Below are 15,256 nucleotides of genomic sequence, written 5' to 3'. Positions count from 1 at the left end.
AAAAATCAAAAAGTTCTTTTCAAACAAAAATGTATGAAACCTCACAACAAACCTGTAAGGTAGGTAACTATTGTCAGACCCATTTCATAGTTGGGTTAACTTAAATATAGATGTAAAGTGACTTCCAAAAGAAAATATAGCAAGTCTGTGGCAGAGCTGGGAATAGAAGACTCCTGTCTCCCAGTGCTCTTCTACCTATTAAACACACTGGGCTCAGTTAAGAATGAGCTATAAGGTGTAAAGTTAGAACCTCCTGCCGCTTATTATAGGGGAGTTAAATGGGTGTATGTATATAGCATTGCAAAGAGATCTCAAACAGGATTAAGGTCGATCGATTATACTATACAAATGCCTCATAAACACATTATAAATTGGTCTGTGCTGAACACAAGTTAATTATCATCCTGTAAAAATAAGACAAACATTTAGAGCAGTGAGGGATTCTAAGTGATGACAAATTACTGCAAAATAGCTAATTACATTGGTTGAATCATTCTGTTTCTCATAGGAATTTTAAACAGTAAAAATATTATGCACTTTTAATGAATATCAGGCTTATTCTATAATTTTAAGCTTTGGCAAGGTTGGTAATGGCTCTCCAGGTCTATAAAACAATGCAGTATCTCAAATAAAGTGAATCATCTTCCTCTTTCCTTCCATCTGTTAGTGTCCCTTAAGATTTTATCCTTAGCCTCTACACTGTCTTTCCTTCATGATCTTGTCTGCTCTTATGGTTTCAACTACAGCCTTGATGAGGATGATTCTCAAATCTCTGTTTCTTATAACTGCCTGCCTTCTGTTCAGTTCCTCATCTCTAGATGTCTTTCTAACACCTCCTCTTGTGTGTCCAGCTACCATTACAAACTCTCCAAAATGGAACTTTTTCATCTTTCCTTTCAATACTTCTCCACTCTGTCTCTTCTCTATCTGCACTGAAAACACGATTAAGAATTTGTGTGCTACAAACTGAGAAACAACCTGTATTAGTTTTTATGAATATGGTGCATGACTCTTCTCATTTATGATGGAGTTGGAGTTAGATCAAAAGGCATTGTTAAAAGAACCAAGCAGGGACAGTAAAATAATAGGCTAGATAAGGAACATCCCACCCAACAGTAAAACACAGTAGCCAGGCTTATAGCCATGAAGAGGTGATGCCTCTGTCCCAACCCTAGTGACATTGCTGTTTGGCCAAGGCTGATGAGAGAAAAACCAAAGGGAAACCCAAAGCCATTACTGGAGCATAGGCCTAGAAAAGGGAGGAGGGTTAGGTGAGAGAGGTGAGGCTGCCCAGGGAGAATCAATGAAAGCTGATAGGCTAAGGGGTACACAGAGACCATCTATTTTTCCCAGCCAGAGAGGGGAATTAGCTGGGCTGACAGGAACCTCCAAAAGCTGGTGAGGAACGATGAAGGTGTAGGTCAGAGCAATGTGTCTAGCTTGTTTATTGTTTTTACCTTTTGCTTTATGTGCTTTTGTACCTCTGGGGAAACAAATGAATAATACTTTGTTTTGAAGACCCTGTTTTGAGTTGCTTTAATCAACTCCCTGGTCGCAGGTTCCCAGAGTGAAAGGGCTTACAGGTTCCAAACGCAGTTCAGCCTATGTCATTAACCTGGCTGGGAACCAGGAAAGCTGCAACCCAGTGACCCAGTCCCAGAGTGGTTGGATTGCGTGGTTCTGCCTGGAGTGAAGTGCAGGAAGCCAGCCCTGTTACCTAACAGGTGCACTTGAGAGGGAGGGACTAAAAAAGGTCCAAGGTGCAGTTCTTCCTGTAACCATGACACTTTGTCTCCCAGATTTACAATCACAGTGGTATCTTTCCACTTTTCCTCATATACTTGTCTCTACTAAGCATGCCCCCTTTTTCTCTGTAATATAGCCATCCTCTTTTCATTCTTCCCTATTCCCTGAAAACCCTGTCCAGTTCTTGTGCATCATTATCTTGTCTGTTTTAAACTTCTTCTCTAGACCTTCCCACCTCTCCCATCTTTTCTCTCCAATCAAATCCATCTAGTGCTTCTAAAATCATTCTTCTCTCCTGCCACTCCAACAAAATTGCTGCCCTCTGAGAAAGCCCATGAAAGGGATTCAATCTGTATTCAAGTTTCATGTCCTAGTCTTCACAGCGTTACATAATCTTGGCCCCATCTGTATATTGGATCTCATTTTGTATGCTATTCCTGAACCTCTTTCCTTACTGCTCCCTTCATTGTTCTTCTTGCACTCATGGCTATTCATTTCTATCACATTGCTCCTGTGCGAAGAACAATCGCAAACTCCCTGACCTCCAGCAAGCCCTCCTTCTGCTCCTTGCTCCAGGAAAGTTTGCTACCTTCTTCGCCACCCAAATCCTCCTCCCATCTTCTCTTACTTGAGCTAGAGTTCCATGGCTCATCATGTCTTTGGCTTGTATAGCTTAGACTGTAAGCTCTTCAGAGTTTACAAAGAATAAATACTAACCCAAGACCCCAGTCCAACCAATCTGTTCTTATGCTTTTTACATTTATACTTTCTGAAGGCTAATTTCCATTCTCAGTAGAATCATTGCCTTTGGTGGAAGTAATTTATTTCTATAAACACAATAAGAGGATTAGACAACAGAGGTGAAAAAATAGTCTGTACTTTTAAAGTTGGAAAATTTCTACATATATAGGTATGGCAGGTGGCTCTGTAAAGGTTAAGCAACCTTTACCCAGCTGCTTGGTGGTGTAAGCAGCCTTTTGGTTCTTTCTGTATTTTATCAAAGGGCTTTCAGCTGAAAAAGAATCAACTACCCAACTCTCTTATGGCTATTTTCACTGTACAGCACTGTAAGCAGAGTAAATCGCATGGTAGATGCCACACGATACAACGACTGAATATTTCGAAAGGAACAATAGCCAGATTAGAGATCTGTAATCAGTTCTGACTGCAGATGAACTCACATGTAATTTAACTAAATCGATCGTGTTTAAAAATGCAGATTTGTGGCGGCTGTTACAGGCGTACTGCTTAGTGCCCTACACACCACCAGTGATGTGTTCATTATACAACTCAGAGATTAGATTGATAGAGATAAGCAGATGACTGTTACATCTAAGATTAAATGTATAGGGCTTATCTCACTCCTGTTTAAGTCAACAGAAGTCTTGTCATTGACTTCATCACAAATTGGATCAGACCCATAGTGAATGAGCACTCGGGGAATGTTTTAGTAGACCAAAAATGTCCACATTAGTTAGATTCACTCATTTCCACCTTACTTAACATATCCAGATCATGCTAAAATAAACTAGTGCTTTACATGAAGCTGGGAGATAAACAGTTAAGCTGTGTAGCAAAAGGATATGAATAAAATTGTCATCCAAGTTGCAGACTGCTGCTTGGAGTTGATCTTCTAATTGCATCAGTTTCTCACTTATTGCTTCACATTTTTCACCAAGTTCTGCAGAAAATACGTGGAAGTCCTAGGAGTTGAAAAAGAAAAGAAAATGTGATTGCTATTTATTCCATTAGTACAGTTCAAATTCATGGCAAATTAAGGATAAAATAAATATTTTAAAAACAGTAAGACTGGATGGCTCAGGGAACTGGTAACAGGATGCTGTGCCTTGCATTGCTAGGTCACTCGTTCAAACCATGGTCCCATTTGTACTGACTGAAAGCTGTTATCGTATGATGATTTGGTGACCTATGTGAAATTAAATGACCTGTGGTCTCAATCCATCCCCAAGCAGCAAAATAAGTCATGATAATTGTCATACTCAGCAGGGAATTAAATGGTCACTGAGATTGAACTGCCCTCTCACTCCCCAAAGTGGTCCCAGCCCTTCAGTGAAGGGGAATCTTGCATGGCCCACGCTGTTCATGTTCTATGGTTAAACAGACTATAGTCTCTAGGGGTACAATTTTCAAAACCATCAAAGTCCTATTTTTCAAAAGTGACTTAGACATTTAGGTCCAGTGACTTTCAATGAGACTTTCTAAGTGCCTAAGTTGCTTTTGAAAACATGACTTGGGTTCCTAAGTCACTGGTATTTTTCAAAATTTTACCTGAAGGCTATAAATGTTGACATCTCTTTCAAGCACTAAATTTGCTAATTTTTTTTGAAAAGACAAAAATCTGGCTAAAGTGTTGAGAGACTTTGCTTGAACAATTCAGAATTTTGGGCGGGTTTAACATATGTGCCATTATTTAATGTTTTCACCTTAAGAACACTGAACATGAATTTATCTAATATAATAACTTTAATTTTGTTGGTTTAGACTAACAGTATTCTGCTATTGCATTACAAAGGAAAGCAAGAAAATATAAGTTTAAAAAACTAGTTGTTTCCCACAATTTTTATTTCAATCACAGTAAATTTTAAAATGTGTAGTACTACTTCTACTTACAAATTTTGCAATTAACCAGGTTTAGAATATTCACTATAGATATTTTCATTTGAATATTTCCTTGCAGTGTCATTCCTCGTTAGGTGATTGGCAAATTGGCAAATGATTATTTTGGGGAAAAAAAGTTCTAAAATTAATTGTAATAGTGAGACACGAAAAAGGCAATTTTGCTATTTTAATCTACACCTGCATCTACACTGGGTGATATGGCCAGACTCAGGGAAAGCCAGGTATATGTAAATGGGTGATTAGGTACCAGATCTGAATTTCCATGACCACAGTATTTCGACAACCATGGTCAATCACTAACAGGTCAGCCTGAACTATTCTTCTCTTGCTGCATCCCCTACAAATTCATCCAAACAGGTGATGTTAATTTTACACATGCAGCTAGTGTCCTGAGTCTTATATGAGCCTCAGAATCCAAAATGCCAGCTGCTCTGATGCTTCCTTTAAACCAGGGCAAAGGATTCTGGGGCATATTCAGAAACCCAAGCATTCACTAATAATAAGTTAAACCAGAAATGTCTTCTTTGAGGAAAACTACAGCCAAGTGGGTGGGCTGGGGCAGGGAGCAACTGAGACAAGCTGGGGTGACCAAATAGCTTCACTGCCTGGCTCACCAAGGTAGGCAGGGCTTCTCTTAAGAAGCATGTATGTTCTTCGCTGGGATGTGCTATCCAGTGTGAAGTATTCTGATTCCCAACTGTATTTGTTCTGTGGATCTTTGGAGCATTGACATAGTCATCCATGGTGTAACAGTGAATTTACACCAGTGATTAATTTGGCCCATTGCTTTTAAATTCAAAGGCAGGTGGGGAGAAGGCGGCCTCTCTCTATATTGACTGTAAATGTCCTTGTTTTAGAACAGGGTAAAGAAAATGAGTCATCCATCTAGCTGGTAAATTGTTATTCAGTACACCAGCAAGCTCTTGTATGTTTTTTAGGGAGAGGGATAACCTGAGCAATTTACACAACTGGAAGGCTATTAGAGAATAGCTCTGTGAGAGGCATACAAGAAAAGATTGTAGTATTCTAAATAAACAGGCTCCAACGAGAGACTGCTGAATTGGAATTAATTTGCAAACTGGATACAATTAACTTAGGCTTGAATAGAGACTGGGAGTGGATGGGTCATTACACAAAGTAAAACTATTTCCCCATGTTTATCCCCCACTGTTCCTCAGACGTTCTTGTCAACTGCTGGAAATGGCCCACCTTGATTATCACTACAAAAAGCTCCCCACCCCCCCACTCTCCTGCTGGTAATAGCTCACCTTAAGTGATCACTCTCTTTGAGCTATAACTCACGAAAGCTTATGCTCAAATAAATTGGTTAGTCTCTAAGGTGCCGCAAGTACTCCTTTTCTCTTTACAGTGTGTATGGTAACACCCACTGTTTCATGTTCTCTGTGTATATAAATCTCCCCACTGTATTTTCCATTGAATGCATCCGATGAAGTGAGCTGTAGCTCACGAAAGCTTATGCTCAAATAAATCTGTTAGTCTCTAAGATGCCACAAGTCCTCCTTTTCTTTTTGCGAATACAGACTAACATGGCTGCTACTCTGAAACCTAAATAAACTTTGGTATCTCTAATGCTAGAAAGAGAAGAGTCAGTAAATCATTGATAGTCATCTAAAAATGATGATTACCTAGTGAAAGTTCCATCTTTGAATGCCAATTTTTTCTAAAGAAGTTCACCAGTCATAAGAAAATTAGATCTCCATACAGCCATCATTTCAAATGTGTCAATGTTGTGTGAGTGTGTGGCGGCGGAAGGGCGGGGTGGAGGTTGGTGCAGTGATGTTTTGCTCAGTACTATAAAATACAAGCACTTGATTTAGCAAGAAAAGCTTTTAACTAGGATTTGAAAGCTCTTACGTGCAGATTTGCTTTGATGGATAAAACATATGAATGAAGTTTTCCAAATCAAGCTATCACTGTGGACTGTGCACTTAAAATAAATGACCACAGTCCAGAACATGAAGAAGTGCTGTTTTAAAGTGACATGTAAACAAAAACCAGGCTCTAGTTCCATAATATCACTATATTGAGTACTTTGGCTGGATCAGACTACAGTACATTGTTTTAATTAAGGGCTATTAGTATATTAGACTATAGATCAGACTCATGCTGCCAAAACCCATGAGATTTCCAAGGCTGGTTTGAAAAAAAATCATCATTGGAGGCAACAGGTAAAAAATATTGTGCAGATTAAGTGACTGTCTTTGAAAATGTGTGTCATTCTGAGTATATTTAAGCAAAATGATACAATAAGGGTATGTGTTATATTGGGACGTCCCTGTTTTCAGGTGGGTTAAGTCAAGTCTGAGGTCAGAGTACTTTCCAAGAGTACTGTTGCACGGCCAGTTTTATCCCTAATATCAGTCACCTAACTAGCATAATTGCTGAAAGACAGGATTGGTTTCCAGAGTCCCTTGAACCCAACTCCTTTCTAAAGTTGCATTCATCTGTGCTTCCTGGCGTACGAAATACTGAGGAGCCTTAAGACATCTTCATTGCAGCATTAACTCATGTGATCGGCACCTAGGTCTGAGCATCTGGGTTTGTCTAGCTCAGCTGTGCATGGCCAGACCGCAAAGCCTTACCTGAGTTACTGTGTCCTCAGTGGTGTGCACTCACCCCTGGGTGTTGCTAGGACTGCTAGGGGCATATTCCATGGTTCTTAGCACTGCAGTAAGATGAGCTATCCTGTGATTCTTTCCCAGTGAATTGTCAGAGAACTTGTCTGTCCTTCTGGGCTTATGGGGTAATTGTGGGAAAGCACTGGAGGACTATCAGCCCTCAAGAGGTTTAGCCTGCATCCACATTGCAGAATGGGTGGGTCATCAATCCAAGTGAAAGCCTCACTCCGATTCTAAGCTATCACCTCAGACAATCCAGCTAGCCCATGAGACAATTGTATGTGTAGATGGGAGGGAGGTTGAGGGCCACACCCAAGTAAAAACCTGTGCTAATTCTGCCGTGAAGAAATACCCTGGTCAATGAAGAACTATTCTGTGTTGGTCTATTTCAGACTAGTTTTACTCTGTTGACAACATAGGTCATCTCATTTGGGTCCTCCAGATCATCTCCTATAGTCACATGCAAAAGGAGATCTTCCACCACCCCCTCTCTTTGCAGCTATGATCTGTGTATTAGTTGAAGTGGTCTCCTCATTAGCACCTTGCTTTCCCTTTTGTTTTTTGATTCAGAAGTTACAGGAGAAAGGTCCATCTTTTGATATACCTAGTATTTCTTATCTTTTAGCTTTTGTGGGTAGGCGGAGAGGTCCTCCAAGCCCATGTCAGATCTTAGAGCAGCTTTTCCCCAGATAAAGGATGTGCCCCTCTTAGAGAAAAGGATGCACAGACAGACCTCCCAACTGTTCTCCAGGGTCCAGCTTTTATTTCTTTTTTAAAAAGTTAGTGTCTAGCTGTTACTTTGTTTTAAAAAAAAAAAAACATGTGAAAACATGACCCAAATGTACTTGTGCAGCAATGTCTGCCTGAGTCTCCAAAGAGCCTGAAACAGTAGTGTAGGAGTGTCAGTTGTACCATTCGTTTCAATGGCTAAAACGCCAATGATGACACTTTAAATGTCAACATTTTCAACTATTCCACTGTTCAGCAAAGCACAGAAGAAAGGAGAGGAAGCATCATGTTATAAGAATCTGTACAATCTACTCTGTATGTCTGCATCCTTAAGTAAGACTTTAACAAACACCTGTAAGGGTTGGAGGGCCATGATTGGTTTCCTTTTTCTGAAGCAGGACCCCTCAACTTTAAAAAGTTTGGGAAATGCTGCCTTAGAAAATTCCCATTTTCTTCCTCTTTTTCCACTCAGATGTCCGGTGTCACTCCAGGCTGTATATCAATGTAATCTCAAATAAAATCAACAGTTACTTCAGATTTACACTGATGTAACTAAAAATAGAATCTTTCTCCTTTCCTGTTTGCTCATCCCATTCCAGATAAACCTTTTTCTGTTCTGTACCAGCTGGACTGGATGTTTTATCTCTTCCTCTCTTTTGATTTGTCACAGTCACTCCTCAAGTTTGCACTGCTTGATAGACTTAGATAACCTGGAGACATTCTCCGGTTATGAGGACTCTTTAGGGAATTGCCAATGTTTCCCATTTAAACTTGAGGCTTAGCTTGAGACTTCAACCCCTCAGGCTAGTCAGGATGTCAAAGCTGTTCTTTATTTATTCTTTTGACTGGCTGAGGAGCCAGAGCTCCAAGCACTCTTTTAGTGTGACTTCCAGCTCTAAAATGAATTTGAGGGCAGTTAGTTTCCAGATAAATGATGCATACAATCATGTACCCATGTGCTGTTGCAGAGATGCTGTACAAAAACTGTCACAGGATGAAGTGCTAAGCAAAGAAATGGCTAATTTTTAAGCTTCCTTTGCTTTTGAGAAACAGCAGTCCCTAACACAGTGTATCCAAGCATCTCAGAGTGGCGATTTAAACAGTACTGTTGGGGAAGGGGAGACTGGTTTCTGCAGATTTGTCTATGCTGCAAGTGAAGGCGTGATTGTTGCATGTGGATAGGCGTAGCCACCTTAGCTTTAGGTACATCTACACTGCATGCTTCTTTCGGCATCGTATAAAGTACATAGCCCCCCTACTAAGGTATAATAGCAGTGTAGCCAGGGAGGCATAGCTTAGGCAAGCAAAGACATACTGAAGGGTGTGGGTATGTCCCCAAGTACATACCCTACGTGGCCCTCTACAAGCCCAAGCACTACCTCCCCATCTACACTGCTGTTTTTAGCATTGTAGTGTCAGGCTGACTGCTTGCTGCTGGAGCCTTTCCCCTCTGTGGGAAAAGACTCCCCCAGCAGGGCCAAGCTCTGGCAGCTGGGAGGCAGCAGGGAAATGCTGTGGCAGGGGAGAGGCAGCGGGGAAAGGCTCTGGTGGCTCCCTGTTGCTGGATCCTTTCCCCGCAGCAGGGAAAATCGTACATACCTTGGGTCCTTGGAGGGTTTGTACTCTGGTTGTTAGCACACGCTGAAGCGCATGCCACCACGTCTACACTGCTATGGTTACCCATGCTAGCTACATTAAAGCTAGTGTAGTCAGCCTACCTGTGCTACCCTGGCACCTTCACTTGCAGTACAGTGATGTCTTCTAAGAGGAAAAGTAACGCTGTTCCCTCCAACTCTGTGACTCTTTGGTCTGTTCTTACGATAACCGTGAAACTTACAGAGTCCTGTTGGCTAAGCATTTGGGAAAGCAGGATTCTAATTTCATTATCATAATTACCAACTAGAAAAGAGGTATAGCAAGGAAAAAAATGTCCCACATCACACACTAGCGTTTGAGGAAGGAACACTATTCTCCACTTAGCTTTGGCCCCATAGATCACAGCAAGAAACCCGCTAACCCCACTTCCCACTTCAATCCCAGAATGACTCAGTGAAGTCAGGTTTTCTTTTAGGTGCAACATGGAAAAAGTGGCTCATTCCGGAAGGAGAACAGAATAAATGTTTGCAAGTCAACAACCTGAACTGAGTTTTCTCAGTTCTAGTGGGCAGACTGTCAATCATCTGCTAATAAGGTAAGAAAGTATTATCTGCACTTTAGAAATGGCAAAACAAAGGCACAGTGTTTAAAATGACTTGCGTGGGGCCACACTTCAAAACAGCAGCAGAGCTGTGCTCAAAACCCATAACTCCCAGATACCAGCACTTCACTCTGACCACTATATTTAGTATCAGTGGATCGAATTACTTCAAATACATAAATATGTAGTGGACTTAATTGTCTACTAACTTATACCAGTTAAACCCCTATGTAAACTTCAATGAGTTCAAAATATCTACTCTTAACATACACCCATGTAAGTGAGATTAAAGTCAGATCCAGGACACAAACTGCTGCATATTTTCATTCCTTCCAGTCTGGCTTGTCCATTTACATCAAAGCTAAGAAACACAAACTACATGTATATTTATCTTCATTTTAGCACCCCGCTTATTTTTGTTAGCAAGCATGTCTTATAATAGTAATTTTGTTCTGATGCATTACTGCTTTCTCCTGTTGCAAAGAGCTAAATAAAACTATAAAGAGAGAATGAGCATTCAGAAAGGAATTATGAAGATGTCAAATTGGTTTGACAAGGAACTCTTGAGGTTTTTCTACCATTCCAAACAAAAACAGGCCTATGACAGTATTACTTTTGGCATACCGACAAAACCAACGTTTTGATACATCTTTGTATACTGTTCTCAAGTTCATGTGACAAAAGCACCCATTTACGTAATGCCAAATTCTCACTGCTACTGAGTTAATTACACAGATGTACATCTGAAGTGAGATCAGAACATACAACATATACTTAGAGGAATGATGGGCTTGTGGTTAAGGCACTGGTCTGGAACTTAGCAGAGCTGCGTTCTTTTTCTGGCTCTGCTACAGACTTCTTGTTTGACCTTGGGCAAGTCATAGACTCATTCTGTGCCTCGGTTTCCCCATTATAAAATAGGGATAATAATGCTTTTGAGCTTCAGAGGGGTAGCCGTGTTAGTCTGGATCTGTAAAAGCGGCAGAGAATCCTGTGGCACCTTATAGACTAACAGACGTATTGGAGCATGAGCTTTCGTGGGTGAATACCCACTTCGTCGGATGCATGGAATGGAGATTTCCAGAGGCAGGTATAAATAGTGTCTTCTCTATTTAAATTGTAAACTCTTTGAAACAGGGATTGTCTTTTGTTATGTGTATGTACAGTGCCTAGCACAATGTGGGTCTTGTTTTTAGGGCCAGTAGGTGCTACTGTAATACAAATAATAAATAAGGGAAATAGAAGACTTGTAACTCAGCTGTTCAGATGACGAATGGACCAAAATATGGATGAGTCTGTGGACCAGTCTTCATATATTATTCTTGAGTGACTGCACTTTTACCTTGTTTCTAGGTAGAGCCATAGCACTGTTAATAACTGCTATTTTGGGGAAGGTTGGGAGAAGAGGAGCATTTGAGTATTGTCAAATGTTGCAAGATCAAATATTTGTGTAGGTTTTGAGCTTTTTCTTTTGCTAGCTGAGACCGTCTTGGTGCTCTAATTTATAATACTAACAATTACAACATTTATACAAATCCACTGATTCATCTCTTCAAAATGTTTTTGCCCAGGCTGCTTGAGCTTGCCAGTCCAGACCTATCCTTCAGTAACCATATGGAAATGCAGGTTGGCTGCCGACACAGACAGGGGCATGGCTGGGTAGCTACAATCTCTCTCCATGGTCAGTTCTAAGAGGGAGGGAGTTTTTTGTTTACGATTCTCTCAGTGTTGGGTAGGCACAGAGTCAAATCAGGCAGAACAGTTCCAGCTGGTGTCTCACTAGTAAAGCACCAGGTGCAGGATTTAGCCTATAAACAATTAATATGACATTGGTCAACTAACCCGCTCGGTATGTTAAGACAGCAGCCAAAGCAAAGCCTCAAAATATAAATAATTGGAAAAACTGGTTTAATGACTGTGTCTTTTTTTTTTTGTAAGATAAAAAAGAGCATTGCGTATTCCAGTGTATGTACTTCATTTATAAGAGTTTCTAAACTTTAATCTGGAAAACACCCCAAATGGTCTGCAGCAAGTACTTATTCAAAATATTTCTTGTTGTTGATTTGCGTAATGAACAGTGTGTAACTAGGTGCTCTGTACCTCAGACTAATAGATAATTAGCTTAAAATGTGTTCCCCATCCAGTGCAATTTGGAAATAAAATATGAATGAGAAAAACGTTTAAAAGGGCCTTAAATCCAGTCCCTTATTGGAATTTAATTAGGGACTCGAGATTATGGGCACCAGTGAGATGACTGACTGAAATGTAGGCACAAAAGTACAAATTGGGCTCAGCAATGATAATTGCATAGTTTTTATAATATAGAGAACCTGGAGGCCTCAGGTATAACTAAATCCCCAAAATTCCAATAGGCATCATGGCCCAATCACCGTCTCTACCTTTCGATGCTGTGTATCACTACCCGCTGTGCCGCTGTGTGGTTGATTTTTTTTTTAAAGAAACATTCACACACAAGTTAAGAAAGGCACCAACTTTCCAAAAATAACGTGCGAGTTCATTTCCCATCATGCTGAATGCTAACCTTGTAGATAAACATCGTACTGCAAGGATGTCTACAGATCTTTTGTGCCACTGCTAAATTAAAATTTAGGCTCCTAAGTGAGATCTACTGCAAAGACTCAATTTCTGCTCTATCAGTAGATTCATATATAATTTAAAAAATATTTTGAAATAATAGTGTGCAGTTATTATGGATGCATTGATAGTAACTCCATTCTTAAGTCAAGTTTTGCACTTAAAGAAGGGAATCAACCTGTTTGTTACATGTGAATAATACAGCCCATCCTCCCCAAAATTACAGCACTTTCTCTGAGTATGGAATGAATTTTCTGAAAATTTACAAATAAATCAGATAACTGGATCCAGAATTACAATTAATTAATACTGAATCCCGTAATAAATTTAGCACCTAGTCCAGACCTATGACATCATAAGGGGAAAAAATGAAAAAAAAATCAAATACTTCTTTAAAATGAGTTTAATTTAATCTGGGTCCACAAATTCTAAAATGCCTTACTCTTAATCATATGACTACTGCATATGTCAGTAGTGGGTAATTACAACACCCCTAGAATATAGTTTACCCTAAACTACTGAAATGTGCTCTCAAGCTTAACTTCATCTTAATGTAATAATAATATTATCTGGGTATATTATCTATATATGGAAGAGAGCTGCTTCTTCTGTTAAAATAAACAATTCCCTCCCTAGTTTAGACAAGCAGTGTCACTGGATACCTCGTTAGTAGGTCATGAAAAATATACACCAAGGTCTTCACAAGATATGAGTATAAAGCAATGTATTGATTTTTTCAGGGATGGGGAGAGGAGAGGTCATACTGTAGATAGATAGTTTCAACTGTTGTTTAACACTGACGACAGAGTGCTGAGAACTGTCTTATATGGGGTGACACAAGTCACCAATGCTCTCAATAAAAGTGAGTATTCTACATTTTCTAAAACAAATTCACAATCCTCTACTTCTAAAAAAGGAGGTAACAGCTCAAAAATAGAGAGGGAACAGTGCCTGTCAGCATCTTTCATGCCTAGTATTGGCACCGGTAATACTTTACCCGGTGCTCGAAGATATAGAGGCAGCAAAAACCCTGCCAGTGACATAGAAACTATTCCAACCGCTTCCTGATAGGAGATCTGCTCTGTGGATACTGCACAACAATATCTCAGAGAAGTAAATGGACTCTGCCTCAAGCTCAATGTACTAACACAAATCCTCCCGCTTGCTGGTTACACTAATGCTGCAAGCAAACCTAGCTCTGATAGCACCTTAAGACTTGTTTGGTTATTGTATGCACTGAATGTTACTGCTAGGAGACATTAATACAGTCTGAGAGAGATGAAATTATTGTATGGATTTTTGTGCATGCAGAGGGTGTAGTTTTTGAAGGGGTTTATTTTTGTAGCTCCTAAAGCAGACAGAAATAGGTACAAAATGCACTTGATTGTTGTAAGATATATTTGTGGCAGTGGTGGGAAGATTTCCTCAGCTTTCTAATGCAAAGAGGACTTATTCACCTCTCCTCCCCTTTTCAGCTGTCGGTATACAACAGACGTTGCTGCACCTGCATTAGCGTACCAGCACACTGGGCTTTAATAGGAGATCAGAATGTGGTTCATCATATTTTCTTAAAAGACATTTTAATCCCTACTTCCAACTGGCAGACAGTATACAGTACCACTTAGCTATAAATATATGTTTGGTCAACTTCTCCAGTGCAGACACCATCCTCCCTCTCTGAATTCTAATTCAACAGTTTGTATATAGGAATTAGTGAAGTTAACACACTTTTTTTTGTCACTGTTGTTTTCACCACAAAGTTCCTCTTCACTCCAGTCTCAGATACATCCCCCAAACTGGCTCCTCCTATATTGTGACACAGTAACAGTAAGCAAGCTGTCTAGTCTTCAAATTAATCAAATTGTGCCCCTCATAAAACTTTCAGCACAAAAAGCCTTAGAACTATTGCTACAGCATAACCGGTGAGACATTTTCCACGTGGCTTGAATTAGACCTGATATTTCGTTTACGCCCATTAAAAACCGTTTGAAGTAATTTAAAATACGAGATGGGGTTTCTGCTTTCAGACAGACATTTCACATTACCACTTTTTTTTTTTTTTTAGAACATTCAGGCTTCATTTTCAGAAGTGCTGATTTCCCACCACTCCGAATGAAATTAATCAGAGCTGTGGGTACTCAGCACCTCTGAAGAATCAGACCCATGTATGTTGAAAAGTACATGTACACATGAACACTTGACTATATGCCTAAACCACATGTAGGTGTAATCTCATACCATACTCAGACAGTGAGTTATCTAGCCACACAATGGTCAAACTACACAAGGAGAAAACATTTCTCCACGTTCTGCATCACTTAATGTGGGGGTCACTGTAGAACAGGGGGTGGCACTGACTACTGAGAACAGGTCCAAACTCTCTCTGTGCATAATGTACAACACCCAGGATAATATGGGTGCAGAGCAAGCATCAATGTGCAAAACTGCATGCATCTATTCAAGAAACCACCACAGCTGCACTAACCAGTCTCAGGATCTGTGAGTGACATGACTATTACAATCTACTGGACAGAAGCAGCAGTGGTTCACCATCCATAATGGTTTGTAAAGCTATCATCCTATTACTGGCAATGAGTGACCATCCAGCTACTGCCACCAGACAAGCTGTGCCCCAATACTGACTACTGCCTTGCAGTTCTGTTCCAGAGATACCACATCATGGGAAGCTCTGGCTGACCCTCTGTGCGCC

At 40.1% G+C, this 15,256-nt stretch overlaps 1 protein-coding gene across 5 annotated transcripts in view; it reads right to left on the bottom strand.

Annotated features, from left to right (window-relative positions):
* DISC1 (DISC1 scaffold protein) overlaps window positions 1–15,256 on the bottom strand; it is a 352,964-nt gene that overhangs the window by 12,660 nt on the left and 325,048 nt on the right. For 3 of the 5 annotated variants that reach the window (XM_075126899.1, XM_075126900.1, XM_075126901.1), the window contains one exon: window positions 3,333–3,449. In XM_075126899.1, the coding sequence (XP_074983000.1) occupies window positions 3,333–3,449 (117 nt within the window). Of the gene's footprint in view, window positions 1–3,332; window positions 3,450–15,256 lie in introns of those variants that run through there. The other 2 variants (XR_012667726.1, XR_012667727.1) reach the window with 2 other exon arrangements.

Source organism: Caretta caretta, chromosome 3 (genome assembly GCF_965140235.1).
Source record: "Caretta caretta isolate rCarCar2 chromosome 3, rCarCar1.hap1, whole genome shotgun sequence".
NCBI lineage: Eukaryota > Metazoa > Chordata > Testudines > Cheloniidae > Caretta > Caretta caretta.
Note: the sequence above shows the minus strand (reverse complement) of the source record. Positions and strands in the feature narration are given on the sequence as shown.